Source organism: Scophthalmus maximus, chromosome 7 (assembly GCF_022379125.1).
Source record: "Scophthalmus maximus strain ysfricsl-2021 chromosome 7, ASM2237912v1, whole genome shotgun sequence".
NCBI classification, from domain to species: domain Eukaryota; kingdom Metazoa; phylum Chordata; class Actinopteri; order Pleuronectiformes; family Scophthalmidae; genus Scophthalmus; species Scophthalmus maximus.
This window is the reverse complement of record NC_061521.1, coordinates 8,047,501-8,075,215: the sequence shown is the minus strand read 5'-3', so window position 1 is coordinate 8,075,215 and position 27,715 is coordinate 8,047,501. Positions and strand designations below refer to the sequence as shown.

Sequence of the window (27,715 nt, the reverse complement as noted above, 5' to 3'; positions counted from 1 at the left end):
AAAGCTGACTGTCACAGCCCATTGCCACAGAGCGCACAAATAATGCTCTGAGAGAATGAGACGGGGCCGCGTCCACAGGGACAGGGACATGAGTGATATTAATGGAAACCATTAAAGAAATCTTACATGAAATCACGACCTCCGGACGGGCACTTGCAACTGGCATTGAGCAGGCAGGGTGTCACATTTCAGCCGGGCACAAGCACTTCTGTCTGTTGGGAAGAGAGAGAGGGGGGGGGGGGGGGGGATGAATGAGCACAACAAATTCTTGCTCCGCACTAAATGTTGCGTCGCGGCTTTGCCAGGGTGACCTCTGTGGCCAATTATAGGGGAGGCTAATGCTCTGGCTGACATATCTATTTGAATGGATGAGATGTTTTTCCTCATTCGCTGACACAGGAGATCACACGCCTATTATCACCACAATGGCTGTATACACAGGCTTATGTAAATGCCCCCTCACGCAGCAGTCACTGTCGGGCCCAGCGCATATTAGCTTTATGTCTGGAAGAATGGCGAGTGCAGCGAGAATGGAAAAGGATAAATTCAGGGGTTGCTTGGATATCACCGCTTGAGCTGTGAAAGCGAGGCACCCGGAGATAACAAAGCCTTTTTTATTCCAGCGGTATGTAATCATATTTAATTAGTTCATTTGAACTGCTTTTGAGGCTGAATTGCAGCGCTGGGGGCATCATAGCTCTGAGGGAGTCGGACGACTGAGACATCGCTGAGTTTGACACTTGTGCCCGGAGCATCGAGAGCGACTCAGAACTGATAACAAACTACTGTGGCGCTAATGTGATCACTTTCACCTTGCTCAAATCAATTTCCCAAACTCTAAAAGGGCAAAATGTTCCCGATGTCATACGAGGAGAGAGGGGCTCCCGGTCCGTCCCACGTGTCCTCCAAAACCTTCCCATCCACGTCCACCTGGCGTAGAGCACCTTGTGGACTGAAGTAGGCCGAGCAGATTGTGCCCTGGGCACAAAAAGGAAATGGAACACAGCGGCCTGCCTGCATATCAGTGCAAATAACACAGCCGGTCTAACTGATTCCCCCGGGAAACGACCCTTAATTAGGCCCCTTCGTGTTCATCCATGCCAGCACCTCAAGAAAAGGCAGGGAAGAAAAAGACTCCTCTGGAGGCAGGGGGGCGGCGGGGGGAGGGCGGGGGGCGGTTTTCTTCCCAGGCGTTGGCAGAGATTTTATCGGTCGGGCCATTCTGTGACTCCATTTGTGTTGGCTGGCGATATCCTCAGCCGCCTGCGCCATTGTTTCTCTGGTTGAAGTGAACTTTCTCATCAGGCCCCAATTAGCTGCGTGCATGGTGAAGGGCCTATAGAAAGTGTGGAATTTGTGTGCATGTGCGAGCCCGGGCCTGGGCAACCGTGTGTGCATGACTCAGAAGTGTGCGTGTGCGCGCGCGCGTGTGTGTGTGTGTGTGTGTGTGCGTGTGTGTGTGTCGAGGCCGTGAGCTGCTGTCAGTACTCATCCCATCTGGGGGAAAAGTCAACTGATGTGCCTCCTGCTCTCTCCTCTGTTTGATCCCACTGCTTGCTCAGCCGTGAGCTTGTTTGGTAACCTTTGGCATGCAGATGATAGGGGCCATATTGGCGAGCACGCGCACATGTCAGGTGTTTACGGGGTTTGAATGTAAACATAACACCCACCCACACGCGCGCTCTCAACAAAACTGACGCATATCCATATAATTATACATACAGCCGCCCGCAGTGCTGGTTTGTGTTTTATTTTTGCCTTGTTCGTGGTGAAAGCTGTGGCTGCTCCTGCATATGTGGAGAGCAAAACAGTGTCACCGTGGGGGGGGGGGGGGGGTCTCTTCCTGCATGCCCCTAAAGAAACCACAGTATCAAAAGTGCACGAGTCCAGTCCCATTTGCCAACTTCCGTTCTGTCAAGTACCCCCCCGCCCCTCTTTTTTAATGACCCTCACACTGCGCCCTCATTGAAAAGTTCAGCCGAGCTCCACCTCGCTCAGCGTCTACTTGCCTCTGGCTGTGATAATTGATGCTCCTCGTCTTTGGAGTGAAATTTGCCCTCTTTGTGCACTTCTGTTCTCGTCCCCTTTTCCGGACATTACTCGCTCCACCTGCCATATGACGTTCCAACTGCCCCCCGCCGCCCGTCATCCGGCTCAACGCTGACGGGGACGGGCCACCACCACTGTCACCCACTGCCCTCTGCTGGGAGTCGGCGGGTGTTGCGTCAGTGTGCACCGCCGCTGGAATGCAGTCTTCCTACAGGCAAAGGATATTAACTGTACTGTAAATGTAAGCAGTGACAGTTTGGCTTTCATGCGGTTGTAGTCTTTAATGCCGCAAATGTGTCCGAGGGCATCCTGATCGAATGGGACAAAATAAAAATCCCAGTCATATGGCAGAAGCTTCTCAGGAGGCCAACAGGCTTGGGATGTACCAGGTGTCATTCTCGCACCGTGTGGTGTGGTTCAACATCCTGGACGCGCACATTCCTCTTCATATTGTCATACTCAGCAGTCCTATGGGGGTGTGCTGGATGAGTATAGGCACACTAGACAAGTACAACTTTACTTTTGTTTTCCCATCTCTGTGGGGACTGCATGGAGACGCAGGACAGGGGAGCTAACTTCAGAATAGCATGGGTTCAAGTTATGTGGGAGCTGAGATCCCGTGAAAGCGGTAACCGACAACCATTATTAAAATCCCAAATAATGATTTTGTTCCAGTACGATGTGTATTATTGATGTCAATGAGATAATTAGGCTAAAAGTAACATGTTTTTCCAAACACTGCGCACAACATTTCTGAACTAGAATGGCTCTCAGTGGAGCGCATACCTGCGTCAAGGCCCAACATTACATCAAGGTGCACACTCGTTTCATCAGGATCCATGCATTACTCCCAGGGAAATTGGTCAAATGTGAAAAAGCTAAAAAACAAATCCCCTGTTTCGCAAAGATTTTGGATCTAGTCCCTGGATCTGCCCCTTTGTCCAGATATGAGCCAAAATAAACCCCAAACAAACAAACAACTTTCAAATGTGGTGAAACCTTCGTCTCAGAGTCCTTGTAGAACCAACACTTGCACTCATCAATTGGGCGGCTGTGTGCTCAGAAGGTAAAGAGGAATCGCACCACCGACGTCCGGTTAGTTGTTCGATCCCAGCTTCCCCCAGTCCGCATGCAAATACCAGAACTCGTTGGAGGGACTACATATCCCATCTGGCCTGGGAATCAGCTCAAGATCCCCCAGGAGGAACTGGAAAGTGTGGCTGGGGAGAGGGATGTCTAGGACATTCTACTTTGCCGGCTGACTCCTCGATCTGAATGCAGATGAGCAGAAGATTATGGATGGATGGCCAAACAACCAACAAACAAAGAAACAAATGGACTGTGTGGCTGCAATTCACCACCGAGCCCCCGTGGGGTACAGCTGAAAATTGTGCATGCAATGCTTGTTAGTAGCACACCAACGTGCAAAAAGAAACCTACTTGGAAGAGAGATTAGCCTATTATTATTACTACATTATTAAATTGTATTTCTGACTCGCTAGCATGGTGCTGGGGAAAAAAAAGGCCACTTCCGCGACTTAGTTGCGGTGGAGGAGGCTAGCTCTGCGATCAGACCTGATGCTGATTCAATGTGGAAGAGGCCACACACTGGGACAGCTTGGAGGAGGAGGAGGAGGAGGAGGGGGCCCCTACAGTGGAAGGCCCACCAGAGTAATGCGGACACAATCACAGGGGAAAGGAGGCAAGTAACCCCCCGGCCGTTTACAAAGGAGGGTGGTGTTGGAGGCTGCGATGGCCACAGCCACTGATGATGCTCAAACACTCACTCGACCAGTTTGCTGGCCACACTTCGGCTGGCCTCGTTTTTATACATTTCTCCTCACCTTAGTTTGCCACGCAGTTTAATTTCATTTGCAGTCCACCACATTCAATTGCTCTACATAACACTTGATTATTTTTTGCAATGCTTATTTGTCTTAGCCTGTTATATCAATCGTTTGTTTCATCGTCTTTGAGTTACCGTGACCGCGGGAGGTCACTTCCTTGTTCCGCAGCCGACTGGGCTGAACCCATATGCTGCCATATCATGGCGGCTATTTGGGGTTAAGTTATTTTTGGTTTGTATTTAATTGTACTTGGCGTCCATCTTGTCTCCCCCTTTGCGTATTATTTGGTTTGGGTGAACCAGCGTATATGTTCCGTCGTGTCAATGTGAGAGGTCAGTTTGTTCAGTTATCACCTTTAGTTTGTTTGGCACCTTTAGAATAGTTACAGCTGTTGTAAAGGAAGCCGAGACTGAGAATGTTCAAATGCCTTTGGCAGACGCCTGCATCAATGTGACTGTAAATAGCCCCTGTTCAAATGCAGCTGTCCAAACAAATTCACAACACACCACATCTGTATCCATTGACAATAATCTACAAATTGCACGCTGTGCAGATGTTAAGGCCCCCAGTCACTCAGGGCCCTCTTTGCCTCCAAAACATTATTTTTTTTTTTTTAAATCTTAGCAAATAGTCGTCTCATTCTTGTGAAACATACTGTCCACCCTCCCCAGTAGAATTCCTTCCTTCATGTACGTTTGAGATCAGACAGAATATTTAAATAATTAAATCTGAGACCATGAGGCAATTACAAAGAACCTTAACACATAGTGTCTTTGAATGGTTCGTGGGTGATTTAAAGATTTACTATCACAAGCCTCTCACACTCGCAGAAAAGCGCCAGCATTTATTTTACATGTTTGTTTACCTCCATTCCTAATTTTAATTTATTTTAGATATCCCCGCAAAGCTCAGATTTGTAACTCGGAAGGCTGGCATGCGGTAGCAAAAACACAACCCCATTTGAGTGCCGTGCAGATGGTCCTCTCCGTGTCTGAGAGTCCCGGTCCACTACGACAGTCTCAGTGTTGTGTCACCATTCTGAGAATGTCTATTCTGAAAATAGCTCCTACAATTTTGGATTTGGCTACCGCCAGTGACGGGGGGGATTACGCTGCAGCGGGCAAAAAAAAAAGAAGAAGAAAAGGTTTCCGACAGTGACGGATCTGTCTGCACACACACATACACACTTGTGCGCAGAGACGACACACTTATCCTCACAAGTTGGCAGGCCTGCCCCCGGAGCTGGCCAGGGAGCGGAGGCCCGAGGATGACGTTGCTTCTCTGTGTCAGCGGCGGCAGCGGCTCCCCCAGCACCGTGGCGTGGGGATGAAGGAGGCACTGCTACTATCCTTTGCTCAAGATGCTACTAGTAAGAACAGGAAGCCCAGATAAAGGGCTCTCTTTCATGCCGTACCCGCGGCACATAATGAGGCCTGGCATCTGATGGATCACCCAGACGTATTTCGCAAAAGAAGGCTGCCTCATTTTTCCAGTCGGCCTCTGCTGCCCTCAGCTCTCCCAGCCTGTTGGACAAAGGCCAGTCTTTCTAGTGCCTTAATGCTTCCACTGCACAGCCGCCCCGTGTCTGGACGGCCCCTCATCGATCGCTCAGCCGTAAGTCCGACGCGATTTCCCTCGGAGCTACAGAAGAAACTGTGAAGAGTGCTTGATGGCACTGGACATAACAGCCCCCTGACCCCTTTTAGTCGGGATCATTATGAGCTAGACATGAGACATATACCGTACATCACCAGCAAGCGCAATGTATGCCAAGTAAAGCAAATGCTCTAAATTGGGAGAGGGTTTCAGAGAACTCTCCAAACGAGGAGACAGATCTGGAGGCTTTAGGGCCTCCGTTGACACACAGAGGGGTCTGTAGAGGGAGTCCTGGTGTCTCCTCGACACCGGTACTTCTTTGACTTAATCTATTCTCTCACTTAGCATTGTTTTATCAGTGTGTCTGGGAGAAGGACACATGTTCCTATGCTGAGGTTCACACAAAAGTACTTTGGCGTGCATATATAGCCACACATTCACAGGAACTAAAATTATGTGTATGGCAACATGGAATAAAGCACTGTGTGAGTGTGAATCATTAAAATTTTAAAACAAAAAGGGAACAGTCGTCTAAGGCAGGACGTGAAACACCAAGGACAGACCGCTTGCGTTCGTGGACTGCAAGCACGTCTGTTTGAGCGCCAGTGCACCTTTTTGCATTCGTTCGTGTGTGTGTGTGTGTGTGTGTGTGCGTGTGGGCTTTTGAAGTCGACTGTGTTCCTCTCCCTGGTGCTTCCTGGGCCTCAGCCAAAGCCAGAGCTCTGGAACAGGAGATAATGCTCGCCCGCTACCAAGACAGGAGGAAATGGAGCTTGGCTCTTTGGAGGAGGCCACTCACAACTGTATTTACATCAGTTTCGGAGGAGAGAGCGTGGCCGCGCTAAACTGGTGTGCGCTCATCGGTGAAGTGAAGTACGGCGTCTGCACACAGAGGGCTGCGGTTTGTTTAGAGAGCTCTCCTGATAAGCACGGACAAAAAAAAAGGAAGAGGGAATGCCTTTTAATTGCAAGGGTAATTTATCGCCTGACTTGCTAATTAAATTGCATCTTCAACCAGCCTGCCTACAACACCGTGATTGCACAGAGCCGGCGTTTGAGTCTTTGGAAGACTTTGCCGCCGGTGAGACGAGACAGCTGGAAAAGAGAGGAGAGGGCATGAAAGGGAAGAGGGGCTGTGGCGCAGACAAAGGCAAGCCTGGTAGCGAGGTCAACGGGACGAAGACGGGGAAAAGACGAAGAGATGTAAAGGGGGATGGGAGCACGCGTCCTGCCGCATAACCTCATGAATCCCCCTGATGCAATGCTACAAGTTGCACAAGTCGATGTGGTTCACACGCACATGTAAGCTCCAATTATTTCCGCAGGGTTGATGAAAAGCCGCCGCAGCGGGAGAAGCATGAAGTCACGTTCCATTACTTTCCATAGGTTTGGAGGTACACAGGTTGCAGCTTATTTTGAACTAATAAAGCATTTCAGTTGTGTCCACGTTGAGCACAATCCGAAAAAGGCTGGATTTTTGCGAGCGCCAAGGAAGAAATTCCAATTCCCCAGGTAAACAAAACACATAACGCATGTCGGCAAGAGCATGAGAACTTCCGCTTGTGTTGTAGTCAGCTGCCCATGCCCACACGTCAGCACGAACCATGTACTGTGTAGCACAAGTCTGAAAGCTGTTTGAGACGTACACTGACGCTGAACCCCTGGAACTGCAAATGCACAAATTGAAACACTTGTGTGTGTGTGTGTGTGTGTGTGTGTGTGTGTGCGTGTGTGTGTATGAGTCCGTGTCGGTGTGTTTGCTGCACATCGAACACTGTCACGTGCATTGGCTTGGTAGTTGTGCGACCAGGTCAGGCAGTAAAAATACATGTCACGCCGTCCCATGTCCATCATGTAAGTTAAAAGGACATGCCGGACATGTACAACTATTCCCCCAAGTCACAGCCGAGTGTGTTTGCCCTCGCCGCAGGACTACAAATGCACGCGGAGTGCAGATACATGTATGTCCAAAAGTACACCGCTGGCGACCTCGCCGGCATTCCAGAAGCCACCCCCGTCCATCACTGTCACCCGGGGGGAGAGGGGCGGGGTGAGGATATCCACAGGTTACAACACGCGCAATTGACAATTCCCCTGATGCGATCACGCGCCCTCACGCCAGGGGAATACTGGACTGTAACAGTTCAGGTTGTGCAAACACAGACATGCACTGCAAATGTAATCGTGCCTTTGATCCGACATGACATCCATGGCTGGAATTTGTGACGGCCACAATGAGGAGCTTGTTGCCGCATACATAGAGGAAGGTTTCTCCGAGAACATTATAAATTTATTACACCAAAACTGTTTCATGCTTGTCCATTTCCAAGAGATGATGCTTGCATTATCAAGCTGAAATTTAATTATCAAACGCAACACACTGACTGAATTTTTAACAGAGCTGTTGCGTTTTAAACACGCCCAGATCACATTCCCTCTGTTTTTTTAATAACTTAACGAAAAGCACGGCGACGTGCCTTTTGTCCGTCCTTTGTGTATTTCTTTTCTGTCCCCGGTTTAATTTCCAACCTTAAAATCATTTCCTCTATTCCCAGAGCGTGGCATTAGGCAACAAACGACTGCGTTATCTTCCTGTTTGGATGCATAACAAAGTCACAATTAACACGGCATCATAATAAAGTTCTGCTGGTGATTAACAGCCATGAACCTCATTTCGGTGTTAGCGTCAGACCACGTCGCGACTTGGGGAAGTGAGCAGCTCAATCATGGCAGTGGATCACTGGAAGTATAATCGTTTCGCTTTGTTGTAATATGGAAATTGCTGCACTCTTATTTCCTTCAATACAGTTATTTTTTTCTTACCTTATGCAAAATTAAATGCTGCAACCCTCTGAGTAAGGCTCAGGACCCTCCTCCACAAAGTCAATACAGTATGCGCGAGAATAGAGTGCATTCATCAGTGCTCTTTGCCATCGCCCCCTGGTTCATTCAGTAAGATTTTCTTACTTATTGATTTTCTCTCCTCCATTATCTGGCGGGCTGCGCAGCACAAAATGATAAACGTGACATGGTTGGGGAGAGGCGCTGTCACTGTGTATGAATTTAGATAAGACATTTAAAGCTCACCGCGGAGGCACCATACATCAAATTATTATCCATTGTCAGCCCCTCTCCCCCTTTTAGCCCTTTTCAAAGGGCAGTCCATTCTCCGTCGAGCCATCACTTAAAATCTGGCTCACTTTGACTCACATTAAAGGTCTTATCGGGTTTATTTAATATGCCTCTTTGTTGCGCTTCTGTGGAAATATGTTTCACCTAAAAATACACATCTGTTAAAATCATTTTAGTGAATGACCATGCTGCAAATGAGTCGTGTGCAGAAATAACCTTGAAGCAAGATAATTCGCCACCTGTCATTGTTAGATTTACAGACAGGTCAGAACTTATGGACACAGATCTCCTTTATTTTTGACAAAATACAAATTGCGTTGTCTTTGTTCTCGTCATTGCCACTGAATTGGGGGTCGTCCTTTGTTTGCTAGTGGAGCCAAGCTCTTGCATAACAACTTCTCGGAACTCACAGTATGCACCTGTTCCAAATGCTAGTCTTTTGCCAGTGGTGATTAGCGGCACGTCTCGGAAGATTCGCCCAAGATTCATCTTTCAAATTTAAGAATGTGCTGATGTGGCCGGGCCGTTGCTAAGAGAGCTGCGAAACAGAGCGACTCACATGAGGAGGAAAAAATTCCGATGCAAGTTAAATAAGCGCAGGTGGGTGTAGAAACACACTGGATGAAGTGAGTGGCGCACAATGGCATGAGACCTGAGAGGACAGTGAAGGCTCCTGCAGGATTCACACAGGCTCCTCTAGCGGAGGAGAGGCCTTGATGGGGACAACAAAGTACAGTACGGCATGAAAAGTCCAAAACATACTTTGACTTTCTCAAACTCACCATTTTCACAAAATTCTGCAGGATTTGGAGGGAAAATCTTGTTTCTTTGTCTGCCGGAGATCAGAATGAGGACATCCACCACTCCCGTGTACGCTGCGTGCGTTGAGCTGGAGCTGAGAAGCATTTAGCACAGCTTCGCAAAGAGACAGAAAATAGGGGAGTTAGTTAGCGAACTAACAAAAACTAAAATCTTCCTTCCAACATCTCTAATGCTCACTATGTCAGGTGCACACATGAACAGCAATGTACAAATAAGTCGCGATATTAGCTTTATGTTGGAGTAATGTGCCATATTTGCCCAAATGCTGGCCTATTCCTATAAGAGGGACTTTTAATGGAAATGAAAAAAAGGAACCGCCTATGTCTCCCTGGGAAATGTGGGACTCATCACTGCATGTTTGCATGTCAGAAATTATGTCAATTGTTCCACTGAGCTGAGACCCTTTTTCCCCCCTGCCAATTGTTCACGAAGGTGCAGACTGCAGGAGCTGAGACACGTATATAAATGGATCAGGGCATGAGGATAGTGACGATGACTTGGCTTTCCCTATTCTTGATTGCACATATTACTTTTTAATGAATTTACATGTATCCGAGCCTATTGCCAGGCAGTTTCACATTTTCAACCAGAGAGAGAGGAGGTACAGTCTAATTACTGAATTCACCTATAACGTTGATTGGTATGAAGTCCTGGATACTCTGTAGCACGTTGGTGTCCATCTCTGCACCGGCCACCGTGTTTGGATGAGAAAACTTTCATATTATTTTCTGCCAGCGAAAAAACAACATGTATCCACAATACACTGATCCCTTGGTTTTCCAACATCACACCCCAGTTTCATTCTTCGGGTCAGCTACCTAAGACTAATTAGACCGTTGCATAGCAACAAGACGATGCAACAGTCCTTGCGCCCTTGAATCTCCGCGGTACGAGATGGAGTTCACAGTTGTGCTCGGTGTTTGTGCTCCTGCCACCTTCTCCATCATGCAACTGAACCGCGGACGTTATGCTAATGAGGTCATAATGCATTCATTAACGGAGCCGGTGAATGCATTACTTAGGATATGTTCACATACTTGTTTTCCAAACACCACACAGGTGGTATTAACACTAACTAGCTGTGTCGATGCGCGGAGGCACGAAGGAGCCGCGCTGGATTCATTCTCATTAACATCCAAATGTATGCAGCAAGATGCGGAAAAATTGAAGCCAGTTATGCACTCTATAGGGGAACGCTGCGGTGCAAGTATGACCTTCATATCATGTGAAATAAAGCTCAGCAACGGCACCGTGACGACTAAACATAACAGTATGCATATATTTATATATATATATATATATATATATATATATATATATATATATATATATATATATATATATATAGGATCACAGCCTCACACCACCTGCTGGTGGAAATCCTTTCCTGTTCATGATGAAAACAAGCCCACAAAGATAATTTTGTATTCATGATCATTGAAGGCTAAACACTGTATCTTCTATCTATCTGTCTCTTTTTAACTTTATTTAATTAACTGTTAAAGCTGGACCCATCATCAAGAGATAAACAAGAGGAATTACTCTCTCGCTCCGGCGTATAGTCAGAGGTTTTCGTGCTGTGGTGTCCCGGGGGACAGTGCTGCCTCCCAGCATGCACCAGGGACGTGTATGGATTCATGCCTCATGTTGTATGAATCGCTGAATTAGCACTGGTGTTGAACCGTTCCATACTGAGTTCTTTGCAAAAGACGAAGGATGCATTTGCACATTATAAAAAACGAAGCAAAAACTAACAAAATAGTATAAAGTGATATTTCAAATTAAAATTAAACACATATGTACAAAAACAACAGGTCAATTAAGTCATGGTGCAGTTGCAATGCAATAGCAACTTATGAGTTGCACTACATTTAGTAAAAGGAAATAAAAAGTGCAGTAATGTTCCAACAACGTTCCCATTGTTAACCTGAATGTCATTGGACCACAAGTGACTGTTATTGTACAGTTTGTTCTGTTCATCCCATCGTCAGTGGACAGATGCACAGATGATGAGCGTGTTGCTGCCAGAAGAACGTCTCTTTGTTGCTCTTGTGCCTACAGCTGAACCTCTGCTTGCTGTAACGTTTATCCGATTGCAGGGCCCAAATGCAGACACACACGAAGACAGGAAAGAGTCCAGGCAGAAAACAAAAAAAATTCAAGACCACTGGGAAAACTTAACTAATCTGAGGCATGAGGAAAACACCAGGACTGAATGAATCCCTGGAGCACCAGGGAGGATACACAGGTGAAAACACATCAGGGGGCAGGGCAGACAATCACAGAACGGGACAGTAAGGCCAAGAAGGGACGTATTGGGAACGAAATATAAAAATGAACTGGAAAAACACTCAATAATAAGTCCAAACAACTGAAAGGCAAGTCCAACCATAAAAATCTGAAGGAATTGAAAACAAAGAGTTCCAAAAAACATCTGAAATAGAGTCACCTGAGCCCTAATGGGGCAGATAATGACACTTACAAGAATACCAGTTTTTTACCGGTAAACTCACGGCAGCTTAGACTATAATTTCACTTTTTAAAGTAAAGGTAACAGTGCTGTGCCCTCAATTCATAAAGTGGAAATGTCAGTTCCTCTTCGTCTCACTTCTCCTTGCCAGGACGACTTCTGAATTGCCTTGTGGACGTCACAACGCTGCCACCTTCCTGGCCCACCCAGGCCCGACTATGGCAACGACATACACAAAAACCCAGTGGCCGGAAACGTTTCCCCCGCACTAAACTTCTCGGGCCTGCGGCGAATGATTCGACGTGGCGTGAGAAGAGTACGTAAGGGTACAAACGGACAGCTGGACTCTGTGCCTTCGCAGGCCTGCCAGGACCTGAAGAGAGTCCCGGTCAGAGCCAATTGAACCGGGCTTAATGTTTCCCCCACGCCTTTGTTCGCCGTGCCCACAATGCAGTGACCACTGATGCTGACTGGTTAACATAGATGTTTGGGTTGTTTTTTTCAAAGCCAGACACACTGCTGGGAGGACAGAAGTTGGCCTCCATCGTGTGTTTCATGTGAGCCAATTAGAATTAATGAGAGAGCTAGAATATGAAAGTTTCCCCACTGACCACAACGATCTTTGCTGATGTGCCTGCTGTCAGCCGATAGCCAAAGTCGGGTTTTTGGTTTTGGCCCTGCTGACGTTAATAATAATGTTGTCCTTGGTTTGTGGAGAGTCCCATGGTAGAAAACAACAGTGGTCCGTTTCTCTACTCACAGCGGCCTCTGGATGGAATGCAGCCTAAAGACATTTGGCTTAGAGCTATTACTCTACCACCGTTGTGCTTTTCCAAAAATTCACCTCCGAACAAATGGCCACAGGCAAATGAATAATACTGTTGAGATATTAGATAGATATTTATTAACGCCTTAAACCTCACTGACCACTGGACAGGTCCATACAAATGGCAATCGTCTGGGAGTCAAAAATTGTTCAAATCCCACCACAACTTTATTTTATATTCTAGTCAAGGAGATTCATTCAGAGCTAAATGTCCCTTTTTTTGTTTGTGACTTTATTCTCTAAGCTTCGGGCAACAGTCGGATGTGCCAAACCTGTGTGTAATGAGCTTGAGAGCGGGGTAGGATTAGCTCTGGATAATTGCGATGAGATTGTAATCAAAGTTTCATTAAGAGTGCAGCTACACTTAGTTTACTCCCGCCTGGCTGTGGATTTGCAATCCGTTAATTTGGAATTAGAGTATTAGTCCTCTCGCTCTGTCTCAGTCTCCATCTATCACCTTGGGGGGGGGGATAGGGGATGTGCTGGGAGCGTTATTATTTAACCCGTGTTTTGTGTGAACGAAAGGACAAAGTGTGGAGGTTTCAGTTTGGACAGATCACATGAACCCACAGAGACGAGGCTGTAGTGGCTGTCCTGGTTCCAACGAGCAGCAGTAGAGCATGAGTTTGTGTGTTATTCTGAGATGAATAAAATGATTTATGAATGTTTGGGGGATGCTCAGTGCAACGCGATGACCTGATTGTTCACAGGAGTTGATTGGACCCCGGGGTCGACAGCGCCATCCTTATTGCTGCTGGAGAGTTGTTTGTACAAGAGTGTCGCACTCGCAGGGGCACTTCAACACTCACTCACAGTTACAGTAGAAGAGGAGAGGAGCTGGTGGGCTTTGAAATGAGGGAAGGGAAATAATAAGGAGGTGGCAGCAATATGAGTTACAACTCCCAGACGAGTTGCCTGTTAGGGATTTCCCCACGAACGACAAACAAATCTTGAACGTTTGCTCGCTCTGCTGCACAATTTTGCCTGAAAGATGACAGATTTCCTCATCTCATCCATTTTACAGGTCTTACACTTTCTGACGTACACACTTCCTTCCATATCTGTGATACGTAAAGCTTAAAGCTTTAAAGCCCAAGGGAATTATGTGCAAATTAAACATAAACTAATATTTAATACCCACAATCAACAGTAGGGGGAAGCAACATCTTAAAAGACACTGGTGCGTTGTACAATATGAACATGAAGAAGAAGATCAACAACCCAGAGGGGCGCAGAATTAGAGAGTCTAGAGCAGTTTGCGGCTATGGAGATTGATTTAATTTGGCTTTTCTTGTGTTTGTTTCTATTGACATTCAAAACGGAAATCATGTCGAATCTGCTTTCGTCATATTGATGTTCTGGTGTGAACCAGTTATCGGCTGTATCTGAACACATATACCAATATTCATCACTATCTCACCCTCACTTACTTGCGTTTCATAGACGTAAGTCCACATAGATGCCTTTCTATGTGTTCCGATTCTATGGCAGGGCTGCTGTATTGTTTTGATTAGGAAAACCCTCTGCACGGGCACAGCCGCCGATTACAATACGTTATCCAAGGTTAGTTGGCAAATGGCGGTGTTCTTTTGTGTGTGTAAAAGGTTTCATTTCCCGATGTTTGCGACCGCATCTTGACCAGTTATAGCGCACAGCGAAGTCGGGCGTTCGCCTCTCGCCTGCTAGCCGACAGCCAGCTAGCAGCACAGCTAGCTGTTAGCTCGGAGGGCTAATATGCTAGTGCTCGACCATTGGCGACCATTTCAAAAATATCACTTCAACGCGTCTCTGTTTTTCCAAGGCTGCCGCTAGTCGTCATAGATATACGATGTCTAAACACCGTGCAGTGTTTAGACATGCGTCGTAGTGCCGAAGACCGCGCGTCGCGTGTCGCAGCTGTTACGGTCGATGTTGTAGCCGAGCGAACACAGCTGGTGCTAGCCGACAGCGGTGCGGTTTGCCAGCTGGTCTCGCGTTTGTCAAATGGATTTCGTCAACACCTCAACGAGGATCTAAATACCCAAGACTCCGAGTCAAATATTATTCCAGCCACGCACTTACCAGTACGAGGACTTTAGAGGATACAGACGCGAACGCTGGCTCTCAGTACTGAAGCGCATCGTCAACACTAGCCGACGCTCCTGACACCGTCAAACCGGGGGCACAGAAGTGGAACGTGACACACAAGATTACATCTGAAAGCAATAGCTCCATAGCATTAAAAATCAAAATGAGGTTTTTTTTTATAAAACAGGAATAGCCTGATTCCTAGTCCATGTTGGCCTCTGCTCCCTTGTAGCGACTGCAGCCGGATGCAGGATTTACAGTTTAGAATGAAGTAATTCACATTCCAGAATTGACCGTCGTCCTTCATCATGTATATACACGCGGCGTTTTTGCAAAAGTTTCCCCTTCGTAAAAAAAGTGGATCTATAAAACATCACAGTGTAATGTTACAGTAGACCGACCAGGTAAGATAAATCAATGCAATTTATCATTGAACCGTGCAGTTCGTGGTCTCACCCGGCAGGGGGCGCTGCCGCACAGCGTCATTTAATAGCAGATTTCAACAACATGGGGATTAAATACATTTAATGTTCGCTGCACTTTTGGAAAAAATTACTTTTTGAGATATATTTTAACATTGAACATAACCGTGAAACAATCACACCTTCATTCTTCGTACTTAAGTAGGTTTCAAATAATAGGTTCGCAGATGGAGGTTCGTGTCCTGTTTGACTGGATCTGTGATGACGGCACTGATAGGTGTCACTGGAAACAGACCTCAGACGTTAACAGAACACCGCCCTCGCATATCCTAACTGTTTGCTGTACGGCGGGTGGGGGGTTACCCAGGTTTACCCACATAATTTCGTCCCAATAGGCCTTTTTATGTGGTAGAATGGCTAATTCCTCCGTGACATTCCCACAGTATTTAGTGGCGGGGGGGGGGGACAGAGAAACCACATCCAGGAAACACAGGCTCACTTCCCACAGAATGATTTAGGAGAGGTCAAAGACAGAGCTCCAAACCCCTCTGACTCAGCATACTGTTTTTAAAAAGGTGCTCTGTTAATTAACTTGTTCTTCATTTGTCTTTTTTTCACATAGACAACCTAATAATGCTTTGTAAAGTGGTGTAACATTTATTCATATTTTGAATACGGTATATATTATAATGAAAATTTATTTTAAGCCCAAATTTGAACACAGTGTTTTTTTGTGTTTGGACCACAAAGTCTCATTTAAACTTGTTCAGACCAAAACAAGAGAAAATACTTTTTTTTCCTCTCCCCCCAGGGAGCTTTGTAGGATGAAGGCGTTCTCCTAACTAAACTTAATTAACAAGGCAGCACCACAACACTGCTTCATCCTGTTGAACATTTTTCTTTTTCTTTGTCAAGGCCATTTGTGAGAGTTGTTCTTTTTTCATTCACTCGCTGAGTAGTGATTGATAGCAGCAAGACGTTTCTATTAGAGGAAAAGGTGACTGGCCAGGAGAAATTTCTGAGCCGAGGCCGGCAAGAGTTTGGAGGAAAAGCCGAAAATACGATGCGACTGTGGAAGGGATCGTCTGTAATGAGTTTCCTGGCTGGGCAGCCTCCCTGGCGATAACGCCTCCACCGCCCTTCAGTTAAACCCCGTCTCAAAATGCTTAACCCACCTTCAGTATGCGGCAATGTGTGCCACCATGTTGTGCATTTGCCTCCTCCAGAGGCTCTTACCTTAACTAATCGCTGGCTTTTCCAGATCATATATTAGTACCAGTTGGGTTTTGCAGCTGTTATTACACTGGTATGAGTTTTTCCAACATGTCCGTCTGTTTTTCTTAAGATCACCCCTGTAGTCATGGAGGAGCAGACAGGCGGCCCTCCTGGAGCCAACGCCGACAGCAACAGCCAGAGGAACGGAGACGAGGTTGGCGCTCGACGAACGGATATCAAATGACACATTTTGCAGTTTTTCCGATTCAATACTCTCAAGAATGTCCTGTCGGTGTGTACCTCTGGAGCACCGCCACCCTGACCCTTCCAACGTGTCTGTTTTTGTTATCCTTTCAGAAGCCGCGACGTGGCAGCTGGACCAAGGGGAGGAAGAGGAAGAAGCCAATGAAGGACAGCAACGCACCGAAGGCCCCGCTGACAGGCTACGTCCGCTTCATGAACGACAGACGCGAGCAGCTACGGGCCGAGCGACCAGACGTGCCCTTTCCAGAGATTACCAGGATGCTGGGCAACGAGTGGAGCAAGCTGCCCCCCGAGGAGAAGCAGGTCAGTGAAGGAGTTCCTGACACATTGAAAAAAACGTCTCAAAGTTCGGTGTCGTATATCCTTTTACCCTGTGTATGTTAGTCTGTGAATTATATGCACAGTGCAAGTATTTATATAGATTACATAGATTTTATGGGCACACAAACAGTGTAGTAATAAAAGCTTGTTCGGCTCACAGTGTCAGTGTTTCATTCTTATCTTTTCTTTGCGGAGAACATTGAAAAGTCCGGCCTTGCTTTAGGTGGGATAGAGCCCAGATGAGTTTTCCACTGATTTGTTCCTCATTATTGTTTCACACAGAGTTCACAGCAGAGTCAGATGCCCCCACCCCTCCAGTGTCCTGGGACAACAGCCTCGCATTCAAAATATGTTTTTTATCAGCTTTTCTCCTAATTCCTAAACTCGTAATATCACAAGATGTAATTTTGTTTGCGAGCATGTGAATGCAAGCAAATGTACATTATTAATTTAGGAAGTCACTTATTTTTTATCTGTCGGGAGGAAAAGCATTAGGGAAATATTCCTCCCACTCACCGTGCCCTCTCACCCACAATCCTCCTTCATCCTGTTTCACTGAATCTCATTTATTACCCTTTTGGCTGAGGCTTTGCAGCTCTTCTCACCTTTACCTTCTTGTCCCCGCAGCGATACTTGGATGAGGCCGAGCGAGACAAGGAGCGTTATATGCGAGAGCTGGAGAAGTACCAGAAGACTGAGGCCTACAAACACTTCACCAGGAAGGTCCAGGAGAAGCAGAAGGGCAAGCGGCACAGGGGAGGTGAGATCTGCTTACAAAAGCCGCAGGTTAGCCGCAGTTAGCATCAAACACTAAAGTGATAGATCCGCAGTAAGCCAACAATCACCTGAGGTTGTACTGTTTAAAAAGTATGTCACTTTCACTGAGTCAAAGTGAAATGTCGGTCAAGAGTTCACAACCCAACTTTAAATTGGTCTTGCGCAAATGTAGATAGAAAATGGAAGTTTGAAACTCTGACTCGAAAACGTTGGGGTGATCTTCAAGACACCCACGAGCAAGATGTGAAATCACCAAATGGTCGCGTTTAAATTAGAAAACCCGTCTTGTTGACCAACTCTTTTAGATGTAAATTTACGCTGCTGCTTAAATTTGAAACATAGACATGACGAACACTGCCAAGGCTCGTAAATCTTTTCCCCAGTTGAACTGCTCACCTGAAAGTTTTTGCACTTACAAATTGGTGTTTCGAATTACGACGCACTTTGAGCGTATTCCAGCGTTTTGGTGTAGCAACTCCGAAGTCATCATTAGCTGTGCTCGGGTCAGTGGAAACATGGCAACACCTCATGGTTCACGGTAGCTCAGGTTCAGCTCGAGGACAAGGAGCCGTGACTCTGCTCCCACAACACATGGTCTGTATTATCTGTTCCCACTTTGTCACGCTGGATAAATCTCAGTGTAAGTATCAAAAATGTTGATGACATAAACAGCTCTGCCCCGCGCTCCGGCAAAAGAGATGGTTTCATTTCATTTGATTCATGAAATGGAGCCCAGTGATGGGAATCGTTTTGGATGACTTTTATCCGTTTTAGCACTTTCAGCGGCACGGGGGGGAAATCATCTGCTGTCCTCGCTCATAATTCTTTCCTTCCTCTCCAGATATTGGGCACCAGGTAGCCAACGAGTCCCATCACGAGGTCAGTAGCTCCTTCCTGTCCTATTGCACTCACACATCATATCATATTTAATAAAGGGGACTTACTAGTTAGGTATTCGCTACACAAGCAAACAAAGCACAAGATCTTGAGAGTCAGTTGAGACACAATAACTAAAAGAGAAGAAAAAAAGCTTTTTGTGTAAAAAATTGTGACTTTGTTTTTGGTTCTTTCTCACTCAGGAACCCTCTAAATCTATTTGGGTTTATGTTTCCCCCCTCCTCTCGCATTAAGTGCATTATTGCGGCCTTACTAAAGCTGGGTTAATCCGCGTCGGCGCTGCGTTTGTGATCCAAACACTTGGCTTCTGCCGAGTGTGTAATTCATTTTTATGAAGTTCTGCATGTGATTAAGAGGTTTCCTTTGTAAGTCTTACAGGATTCTCCGAAAGGGTCAGAGCCAAGGAGACTCAGTCGGGATTAGCATTCCTGTGAGGGAAACCAGTGTTTCCCTTTTTTACATTTCAAAGGACACAGCATTCCACATTAAATTTCGGTATGTTAGGAGGATGCAAATTTTTTTTTAGAGGAAGGCAGGGGCCTTGTGGGTTTACCGTGAAACAGTATTTATTGCAAACCATCTCAGAGGCTTTGGTATCGTAGATGAAATTACTCCTGCCTCCTCATTTCGTAAACAGTATCGCTGTATTTCCCCTAGGCAAGAAGTGAAAATCAATTACCCCGCCCACCTGCAGCCTAGAGAGATGAATGACCACCGCATGCTGTCAGTCTTGTCGTTGCCAAATGGATTCACTGTTCAGCTGTATCTCCTTCCCTCTTACTGTCTATTTACAGAAGGATGCAGAAGGGAAGGACCGAACCGTGTTTGACATACCGATCTTCACAGAGGAGTTTCTCAACCACAGCAAAGGTAAAGAGCCATGAGGCGTATTGTTCAGAAATACTTTGCACTTTGTGTGCTGGGACTTTTTCGTCGTGTTTCTATGCGCAGTCCTCCATTGTCCCTAAATAGTTTCCTAAAACATTTCCTCTGGACTCCGTTCAACCTAGAAATAACACACCTCTTTGTGCAAATTAAAAATTGACGACGACCCCGGCGGCAAGATCTCGCCGCGTCATCATCTCTCGGGACTCCTCTTTTGATCCACCGTTGTTTCTGTCTCTCTTGTGTGTTCTTTGCGTTTTTTCCCCAACAGCGCGCGAAGCCGAGATGCGGCAGCTGCGCAAAACCAACATGGAGTACGAGGAGCGCAATGCAGCGCTGCAGAAGCACGTGGAGAGCATGCGCGGCGCGGTGGAGAGGCTGGAAGGCGACGTGATGCAAGAGAGGGGACGCAACGGGTTGCTCCACCAACACCTGGAGACCCTGCGCCAGGCGCTCGCCTCCAGCTTCTCCACTGTGCCTCTGCCAGGTGAGCGCAGCCAGCGACACGGCACCAGCATCACTTTACTCAGTGCACAATGAAAAATCCACTGGATTAGTAAATAAGGCTGAATCCCATTTCACCCTTAGCCCTACCCCTTGGTTTTGCACGTTCACGTGTAGGTTTAGGGGTGTCTCAATTCTCTCTGGCATGGAGGGGGAGGGGGAGGGCTAAGGCGGAGGGCAACATGGCCCTCCAAACGGAGATTTTCCAGACCCACACTCCAAACGGAGGGCTGTGAGATATATGCCTTGCGAATCACAGGCAAGTCGGCTGAAAAAATGTCCAAGGCGGCCAAACTCACAAATTTGTATTTTCTCCATTAATAATTTATGAAAACCTTTGTTCGTCGTTTCCATGTACTATGGCGCTTTTCTTCATAAAAGCCACAAAAATCGCTAGTCGCAAAGCAGCGTTATGCATTATTACCACACGTTATCAACTAACCTGATTTGCTGTTTCGTCGTTATAAGACCACGGGGTATTTTCAGCTTGATTCACCTGTCCTGTCATGCCCAACATACTGTAATTAGCATGTTTGATATTTGAATATTCTGGGTATGTCACCATAGTAACTGCAACAGCGTCTTTACAATGATTTCGCCGTCATTCTAGGCATGTTGAATCTCCGGTAAAACCACGTTGCATCTGCCTACGTGATGACGTATTGCGCTCGAAGGGGTAGATTTACAACCAAGGGGAAGGGGTAGGGGTAAAAATGAGAAGTGGGATTGGGCCTTTGTCTCAAACTCTTGTTGTGCTCAGTGACATTTTTCCATGGAAGCGTTCACCCGTTAAGATGTAATGAAATTACCCTTTTGTTTCCCTTGATTGTTTGAATAAAAATAAAATGATCAATAAATCACTCGCCGACACCCTAGATTACTTTTTATGTCGGAAATCTCTGCAGCCTCTTCAGTTTGTCGGATGTTTGCTGATGTCGACTTTGTCTCTTGCGTTGCGACGCTGCGGACTTGGACCATCAGTTTTGATTCATTAATCAATATTCTGCTGAGTGTGAAGAAATGAAAATAAAACTGCGTTGCTTTGATCTCTGGAAGTTTGTGATGTGGCTCTTGGGCTTAAGATGTGCTGATGATGATCAAAAACACATTATGAAGCCAGTATTGATCTGATATCCAATACCAGCGATCGAGACTCAAACACAAACACAACATATCAGTCAGAGTCACAACTCAGCTAGATGAAACATTAATAATAATAATAATAATAATAATAATGCAGGTATGTTGCGCCATCAGTGTATTAACTTTGAACTCCTGTTTCTCTCGTCCTTGTTCCTCATACGTCAACGGCAGCAGGGCCTCGTGTAAATCCTTCTTAATTTTACCCGGTTCATTATTTAAATGTAAGGAATGTGCTCCCGCTGTGTTGGCACTTGTTTTCTTCACATGCACAATCCATGCGGAGGTTCACACCCACAGCTTGTCTCTTCCGCACTTATTTGAGTCGCCTTACTTTCTGCGAAGGAGAAAGTGTCGATAAATGAATAACCGGTCACATCAAAGCTTCTTCTTAGTGTCAGCACGAGTTCCTCCCAGTTTACCAAGGCCAATATTTGTTTTTTTGTTCTGTAATGGTGCCATTACATTTAAACTTCCTGAATGTCAGTTAAGTAGAATTGACAGCGTGAGGTGCCAGGCTTCTCTCAGGCTCACATATATATACATATACATATATATTTCCATTTTGCATCTCTCATAGTTTTTATGGTTTTGATGAATGCAATTCGTCCCAGATTTAAACTATGACAACTTTGAAAGAGTGAAAATCCAGAAACATCTTCTCAAGCTGATGATTGTCTATGGCCAGTTTGAACCTATTGACCAAGTCTGTGGACCTTTTTTGGATGTTGAAAAAACATCAATGGTGTTTTTGTGCCTGGATCATTTTGATTCCTGTCATCAGTCTTATGATTTTAGCCTTTTGGTGACTCCAGCTTCAAATTGAAACATGTCGTTAAAGCTGCAGCTGATTCAACTATCATATTTGGTAGCTAACGATACAAAAAAAACCATATACAGTAACTCAAGAAAAGATTTCACGTGCTGACTTCACACACTTGTCGTTCTCCAGGTAGCGGCGAGACGCCCAACCTTGAATCCATTGACTCCTACATGAAGAAGCTTCACAGCATCATTGTCAGTAACCCCCAAGACAACGAGGGTCTCATCAACACTGTGAGAGACGTCGTCAACCGTCTTGACAGGTAACAATGTCTTTCAGGAGAATATCAAGTCAGAACATCAGCTACTTTAATCGTCCTGTGCCGCTGCACTTTGTTTTCCACCTTTTTGTATATTATGCACATACGTCTACATTGTTTATACTCTGTTTTTGTTTTATTCCCTTTTCTTTTTGACTTATTGTCAATGAAATGTAAGCAACAATAATAAATCACAAGTTAACAGCGTCTAAAATTAGGCCATCAGTGCTTTCCCGGTTCCATTTATTATCTTTTCTAGAGGCTGTCTGATTATTTCAGCTGGTAGATGTTAGGATGTTTCTTTTGTTTCAGCACTGAATCAATTTGAAATTTGTCTTTTACCGCCTTTCGTCTTAGATAATTGGACCAAGCCAACCCGATGCGATGGTTCAAGCATCACGGCGACATGAACCGGACGCCGTTTCCAGGTTGATGTCTTGCTCCTTGATGGGGAATCAAGTTTAAAAGAAACTTTTGTTACTCTGCTAGGGTGATGTAGGTGATGTAGCCTTCCATATTTATTTATTGTTTTTTTTTAAGATATATCGTTTTTTTTACACTCTTTGTCTTTCACATTATAAATAAGCTGTTTGTTTTTTATACAATAATCTGACGTCAGGACATGTTTTCTTTCACTCCGTGCTCCTGCTCTGTCTTCGCCGTCCATTTATAGCAAATGCCTCCACTACAAACTCTCAAAAAAACTATTGAACATTTTGTATCTGATCAAAGAAAAATATGTCTGTGGGTTTTTATTTACTATAATCCAAAAAAATGTAATGCTCTGCTAAAGAGAAACTTGTGCCATTTGTTTTTATGTTTTCCCTCTGTGAAAAAGTGTTTTTTGTGTTTTCAATAAATGTATTTACATCATGTGAGCAGTCTGTTATGATAGGTTCATGACATGCAGGAAATATGTTTGCACTGAAATGATAATGCTCTTGATTCAAGTGCTGAAAAAAAAATCTCTCTTTAGGCATCTGGAAAATTTGCATTACAAATTGCAAAGCTGCTAGTTTCATTCTTTGCCAAACTGAATGCTGCATTTCCAGTGGGAATTTTTTTAAACTTTTGCCAGCCCGGACTCCTCTATCAAATAGAAGATATGTAGCTAATCTGCTTTAATGCATCTCCGTTTGGAGTTGTGCTTGGTCAGCGCCTAAGCCTATTCACTTACAGTAGATGTGGAGTTAAGAAGATTTGGAGTGGTTAAGTTAATTGAGCAGCTCTGCTTTAATTTACTGGATTTGGAGACGCAAATTACTTTGCAATCCGTGGCTCATTCACAGACACCGAGTTGCCTTGAGCTTTGGGAAACTATCACCGACTGTATCAGGCTTGGGGATTTTCCCACTCCTCATATTAGTACAGAGGAGAACAGCTGAATGAGGGGGAAAAAAGACTACTGAGGAATCTGCTATAAATCCTTTATGAGTAAATCGGATTATCAAATTAAATGTTTGATCAGGAGCTGGCCAAGTTATCTTAGATCAGGAGCTCTCAAGTTACTAACATATAGCACTGTATTTGTGTTTAAGTTGAGGGTTATGAGCTCTTCCTGTTTCCATTCCACTGATGCCCATTTCCTCTCTGCCAACTGAGACTTCCTGTCCACAATGGCCACCACGTGTGTCGCCGTGTTGTATCCAACAATGTCCCCTACCAGATGTTTTGTTCCCACGGGAGGGTGAATGTCGGTTTGTACAGTGAGCTGACAATACACAATCACTGACTGCTGTAATACTTGACGCACTTGCTCTCAGTTTCACATTAACGTTGCTAAAGTCCAGCTTTTTCTCGGAGCCAGTCCCCCCCCGTGCCGTGTGATGCACTTACGTTATCATGAAAGGAAGCCGACCAAATTATCATCATATCATTTTATTGGGAAAATAAAAAACGGGCAATAGATTTGCCTTCATCAAACAAGAAAGTTTCCTTAACAAGAGTCACCAAAGTAATAGCACCATCTCCTCTGAGGAACACGGCTGTCCGAACGTAATTTCATCCAGTCGTTGTTTAGATAGTTTCAGTCTAGACCGACGTGGCTGACCAGGATATCGTCTTATACTGTGTGTTATGCAATACGTGAAGACATCCTGGCCCAGTTTAGTCTTAGTCGTTCAGCGGGACATAGACGACATGGCGCGTGTGACCAGTGAGACTATGTCTAATTAGAGTTGTTTACCTTTTAACTTCTGGGATCTTCTTTCTCTCTCGTGTGTGCGGCAGGCCCCAAAGCTCATTTGTATAATGAGCTTAACTGCAGCCCATTTCTGCTTTGATGTTAGCTGTAAAAACATGACACAGAAAAGACGGGGGGGGGATAAAAGGTAGTGGCTCATACCTTGTCATTACATTCTACCCTCACATTTAAGTCTAGATGTTGACCTGAGTCAACAGTCTTCTTCCTTATTTGCCGTCAGGCGTGACAGAATCGTATGAGCCAGGGAAAGCAGGCCGGCTGCTCTCCGGTCCCCGCGCCGCGTCATCTCTTCTTGCCCCCTCCTCGCCCAGACCGAGCCCTCACACCCAGTGTCACATGAGTCACCCACGTACAGGAGGGCCGTGTGTGCAGCATTGGCCGGCTTCCTGGCCCGTGGAGCGGCCTATGGACACGGGCAAGAGGAGGGCCGCTCCGGCAGAGAGCCACGGATCCCGGACCCGAGGAGGGAGGGAGGGAGGGAGGGAGGGAGGATGAGTCAGGCGTCATGTGCTGAATTGGCACTCAGTTGCCTCAGTGTCCTGAATGCTTTCAGTTAGCACTAAAACAAGGACTGTTATGGTCAGAATGAGCCGCCTTTTATTAGTTTATTCAGGCATGCGGGTCAATAAACGTTTATTGAAATCCGTTTTATTATCTACAGTGAGATAGAACAGCAATTGATTTCTAAATAGTTTTCTGATGGCACAACCCCCCCCCCCCCCCTTATCTAATCAATTAGGTATTCAGTTCAGTGAGTCACTGCTGAAGGCCAGAGTTGACCTTCTTTCATGGAGCTAATAGCTTATTTTTGTATTCTTTTTTGCACACCTTTGAAAATCTGCGACTTAGTCATTCCTTTTTACTTTTACAGGTTCAATTTCTTCTTCACGAGTAACTTTTTCTATGATTCAGCCCGTGCTCAGTTCATGCTTGAGTTCAAATGGTTTCTTGTCAAAGAAGAGAAACAGGCCCATTTTTATTTATTTTTTTACGATTCCCTTGTTGATTTCCTCAACAGATCATTAAGATCAGATATTAAATTCAGCTGCAGAATGGCTTTTTCTGCAACCGGTTTCTCGTGACTTGCTTTAACGACTTCCATCCCCCGGCTGAGGATCCAGTGGCAGTTTCTCAACATGTCTGGAGGATATTAGTAAGTTCAGGGATTAGACAGGGGACAGACAGTGCCTCCAATTCAAAACTAAATCATTTGGAGTTCACCTGAAACGTCACATGTTGGTGCAAAGTGGGACAGCAAAATTCAGTAGTCATAATGGTGTATGTGATACCCTGCTGTCTTTTCGAGTGAACCTCTCCTATGAGCTTGTCTTACTTCCAAATGAGGGAAAAGTAATCATTCTTCTTTATTTTTGTGAAGAAATATTTTTTGTCCAATTCCGTCATCTGGGAAAATGTCCTCATCTTCAACTCAGTTGCTCCTGTGAGTCAGTCGCGTCTGTTCCAGCCGACCCTGACTCATTCTGCCCCGTCTCGCTCTCACTCTCTCAGATCTCCGGCTCTTAACTCCAGATGTAATGCACATCTGTATTTCGTAATGACGTGTGCTCTATATACTCAAAAGGCTCGGAGACACAACTGTTTATAGTGCAGTTATAAAACACGTCATTTAACTGTATTAAAACTATTCTCTCATCTCCGAAAATGATTGTGTCACTACCCCTGTCAGGGAACATGTAGGCACCATATCCATATAGATCATCACAAACACTGACAGTAATTCTCCTGACAGACATTGTGGAGCTTAACATGTGTCTGACAATAAACCGATGCTTTGTCCATATGATAAAAATGATCATTTGAACGAAATAGTGTTTTGCAGGTATTACTTTACCTTGACTTTATTGACTCTTATCCCCAGAATATTAATACCCTTGGGGCAAGTTTTTTTTAAATGAATTGTCCCAACACATCATGCAAGTGTAGAGTTCTTAAAATGACTCATTTCAAATGGAGCTATTGGAGTCTTTGTGTTCTCTGTCTTAATCTCCTGTTAATCTCCAAAGAAAAGCGTGGCGTTGTCCTGCCGGAGAGGGAACGCAGAGCGACATTTCTGGAGAATATTCCCGTACAACTCTTATTTATTCAGCTGGTGAAGGAGAGGGTTTACTCTTAGAGAGGAAAGTGCGAGTCATCTTTCCTCTTCCTTGATCCATCATCTGCTCCATCTCCCCCAGCCCTGGAAAATCCTTGGGCCCTGTGCCCGGCACTGGGGCAGGGAGGAGGAGGAGGAAACAATGCTTGGAATGTGTAAAAAACTTGAGTCATTCCCACATGTCAACCCCTGGCTCAGCTCCTCCTCCTCCTCCTCTTCTCAAACGCACGGTGCCTTCACAGTGTCCTCAAAAACTCCGGTATCCACGTTTTAAAGGTGTAAATGTCACTTGTCCCAACAAACTTGCCGCTGTCTGAGACATGCAGTTTATTACTGTGCCTTTAATAGACTTGTTTGTTTTTTTTTCCAAGGAAAGACTTAGAGGACCAGCAAATGTGACTCCTTTTGACAAATGTGTCACTGGAACAGGAAACTATTATGCAAAGTGGGGGGTATATGATAATTTTGCCATTTCAATTAAAAGTTAGCTATGTTTTTCATGTGTACTTGGCTCCTGATAGTTCATAGAATATTTCCAACTGCACCTGAAGGCAGCAGGAAAGGAGGGGATTTCCTCTCCACGGGTCATCTCTTATGAGAAGCATGTCAGCAAAAGACTTTTCAATTACTGTAACATACACACATTCACTGTATCTTTGTACTGCACATCTGTTTCTCCTCCAGATGTCAGCTGTCTTCTCCGCACAAACTGGGTTTGGACTTAAATTGTAGTACCTCAGATGTGCTGCTTGGCCCAATCATTTAACATCCGTTTATGTAACTTTTCTTTACAGATATTGACGGCAAGAACGATGAGATGAACAAATGTCACAGCATCACAAAATGTTCAAATTAATCATAAAAAGCATATATTAATCTTCATTTATACGGCACCTTTCAAAACACAGGTACAGTGTGCTTTGCAATAAAAAAAAAATACATTTAAAAATACAGAGTAAAATGAGGCAAAGCCATAAAATTGAGCACATTTTAAAACAAACTTATATGTCTGGAAAGATAAAAAGAAACGCTGAAAAGAATGTTTGCAGCTCTGATCTCATCTGGTCATTGAGAAAGTCCTGA

The 27,715-nt window shown here is 45.2% G+C and overlaps 1 protein-coding gene and 1 long non-coding RNA gene across 3 annotated transcripts; one reads left to right on the top strand and one right to left on the bottom strand.

The window, feature by feature from the left end:
• Window positions 1–101: 101 nt before the first annotated feature.
• LOC124850128 lies at window positions 102–14,902 on the bottom strand. Its single transcript, XR_007030997.1, has 4 exons — window positions 14,804–14,902; window positions 10,072–10,128; window positions 9,407–9,539; window positions 102–212 (listed from the first exon to the last, which is right to left on the bottom strand). It is a non-coding gene; the product is annotated as an uncharacterized LOC124850128 (long non-coding RNA).
• Window positions 14,152–23,189, top strand: hmg20a (high mobility group 20A). Of its 2 annotated transcripts, XM_035642796.2 has the most exons (9): window positions 14,152–14,305; window positions 16,577–16,660; window positions 16,804–17,013; window positions 17,659–17,791; window positions 18,650–18,687; window positions 19,500–19,575; window positions 19,862–20,077; window positions 22,187–22,319; window positions 22,674–23,189. In XM_035642796.2, exons 2-9 carry the CDS (start codon window positions 16,592–16,594, stop codon window positions 22,675–22,677), a joined length of 879 nt encoding a protein of 292 aa, XP_035498689.2. In that variant the 5' UTR covers window positions 14,152–14,305; window positions 16,577–16,591; the 3' UTR covers window positions 22,678–23,189. The 2 variants fall into 2 exon arrangements, with proteins under 2 accessions (XP_035498689.2, XP_035498690.2); XM_035642797.2 differs by lacking the exon at window positions 22,674–23,189 and having other exon boundaries at window positions 22,187–22,323.
• Window positions 23,190–27,715: the final 4,526 nt, after the last annotated feature.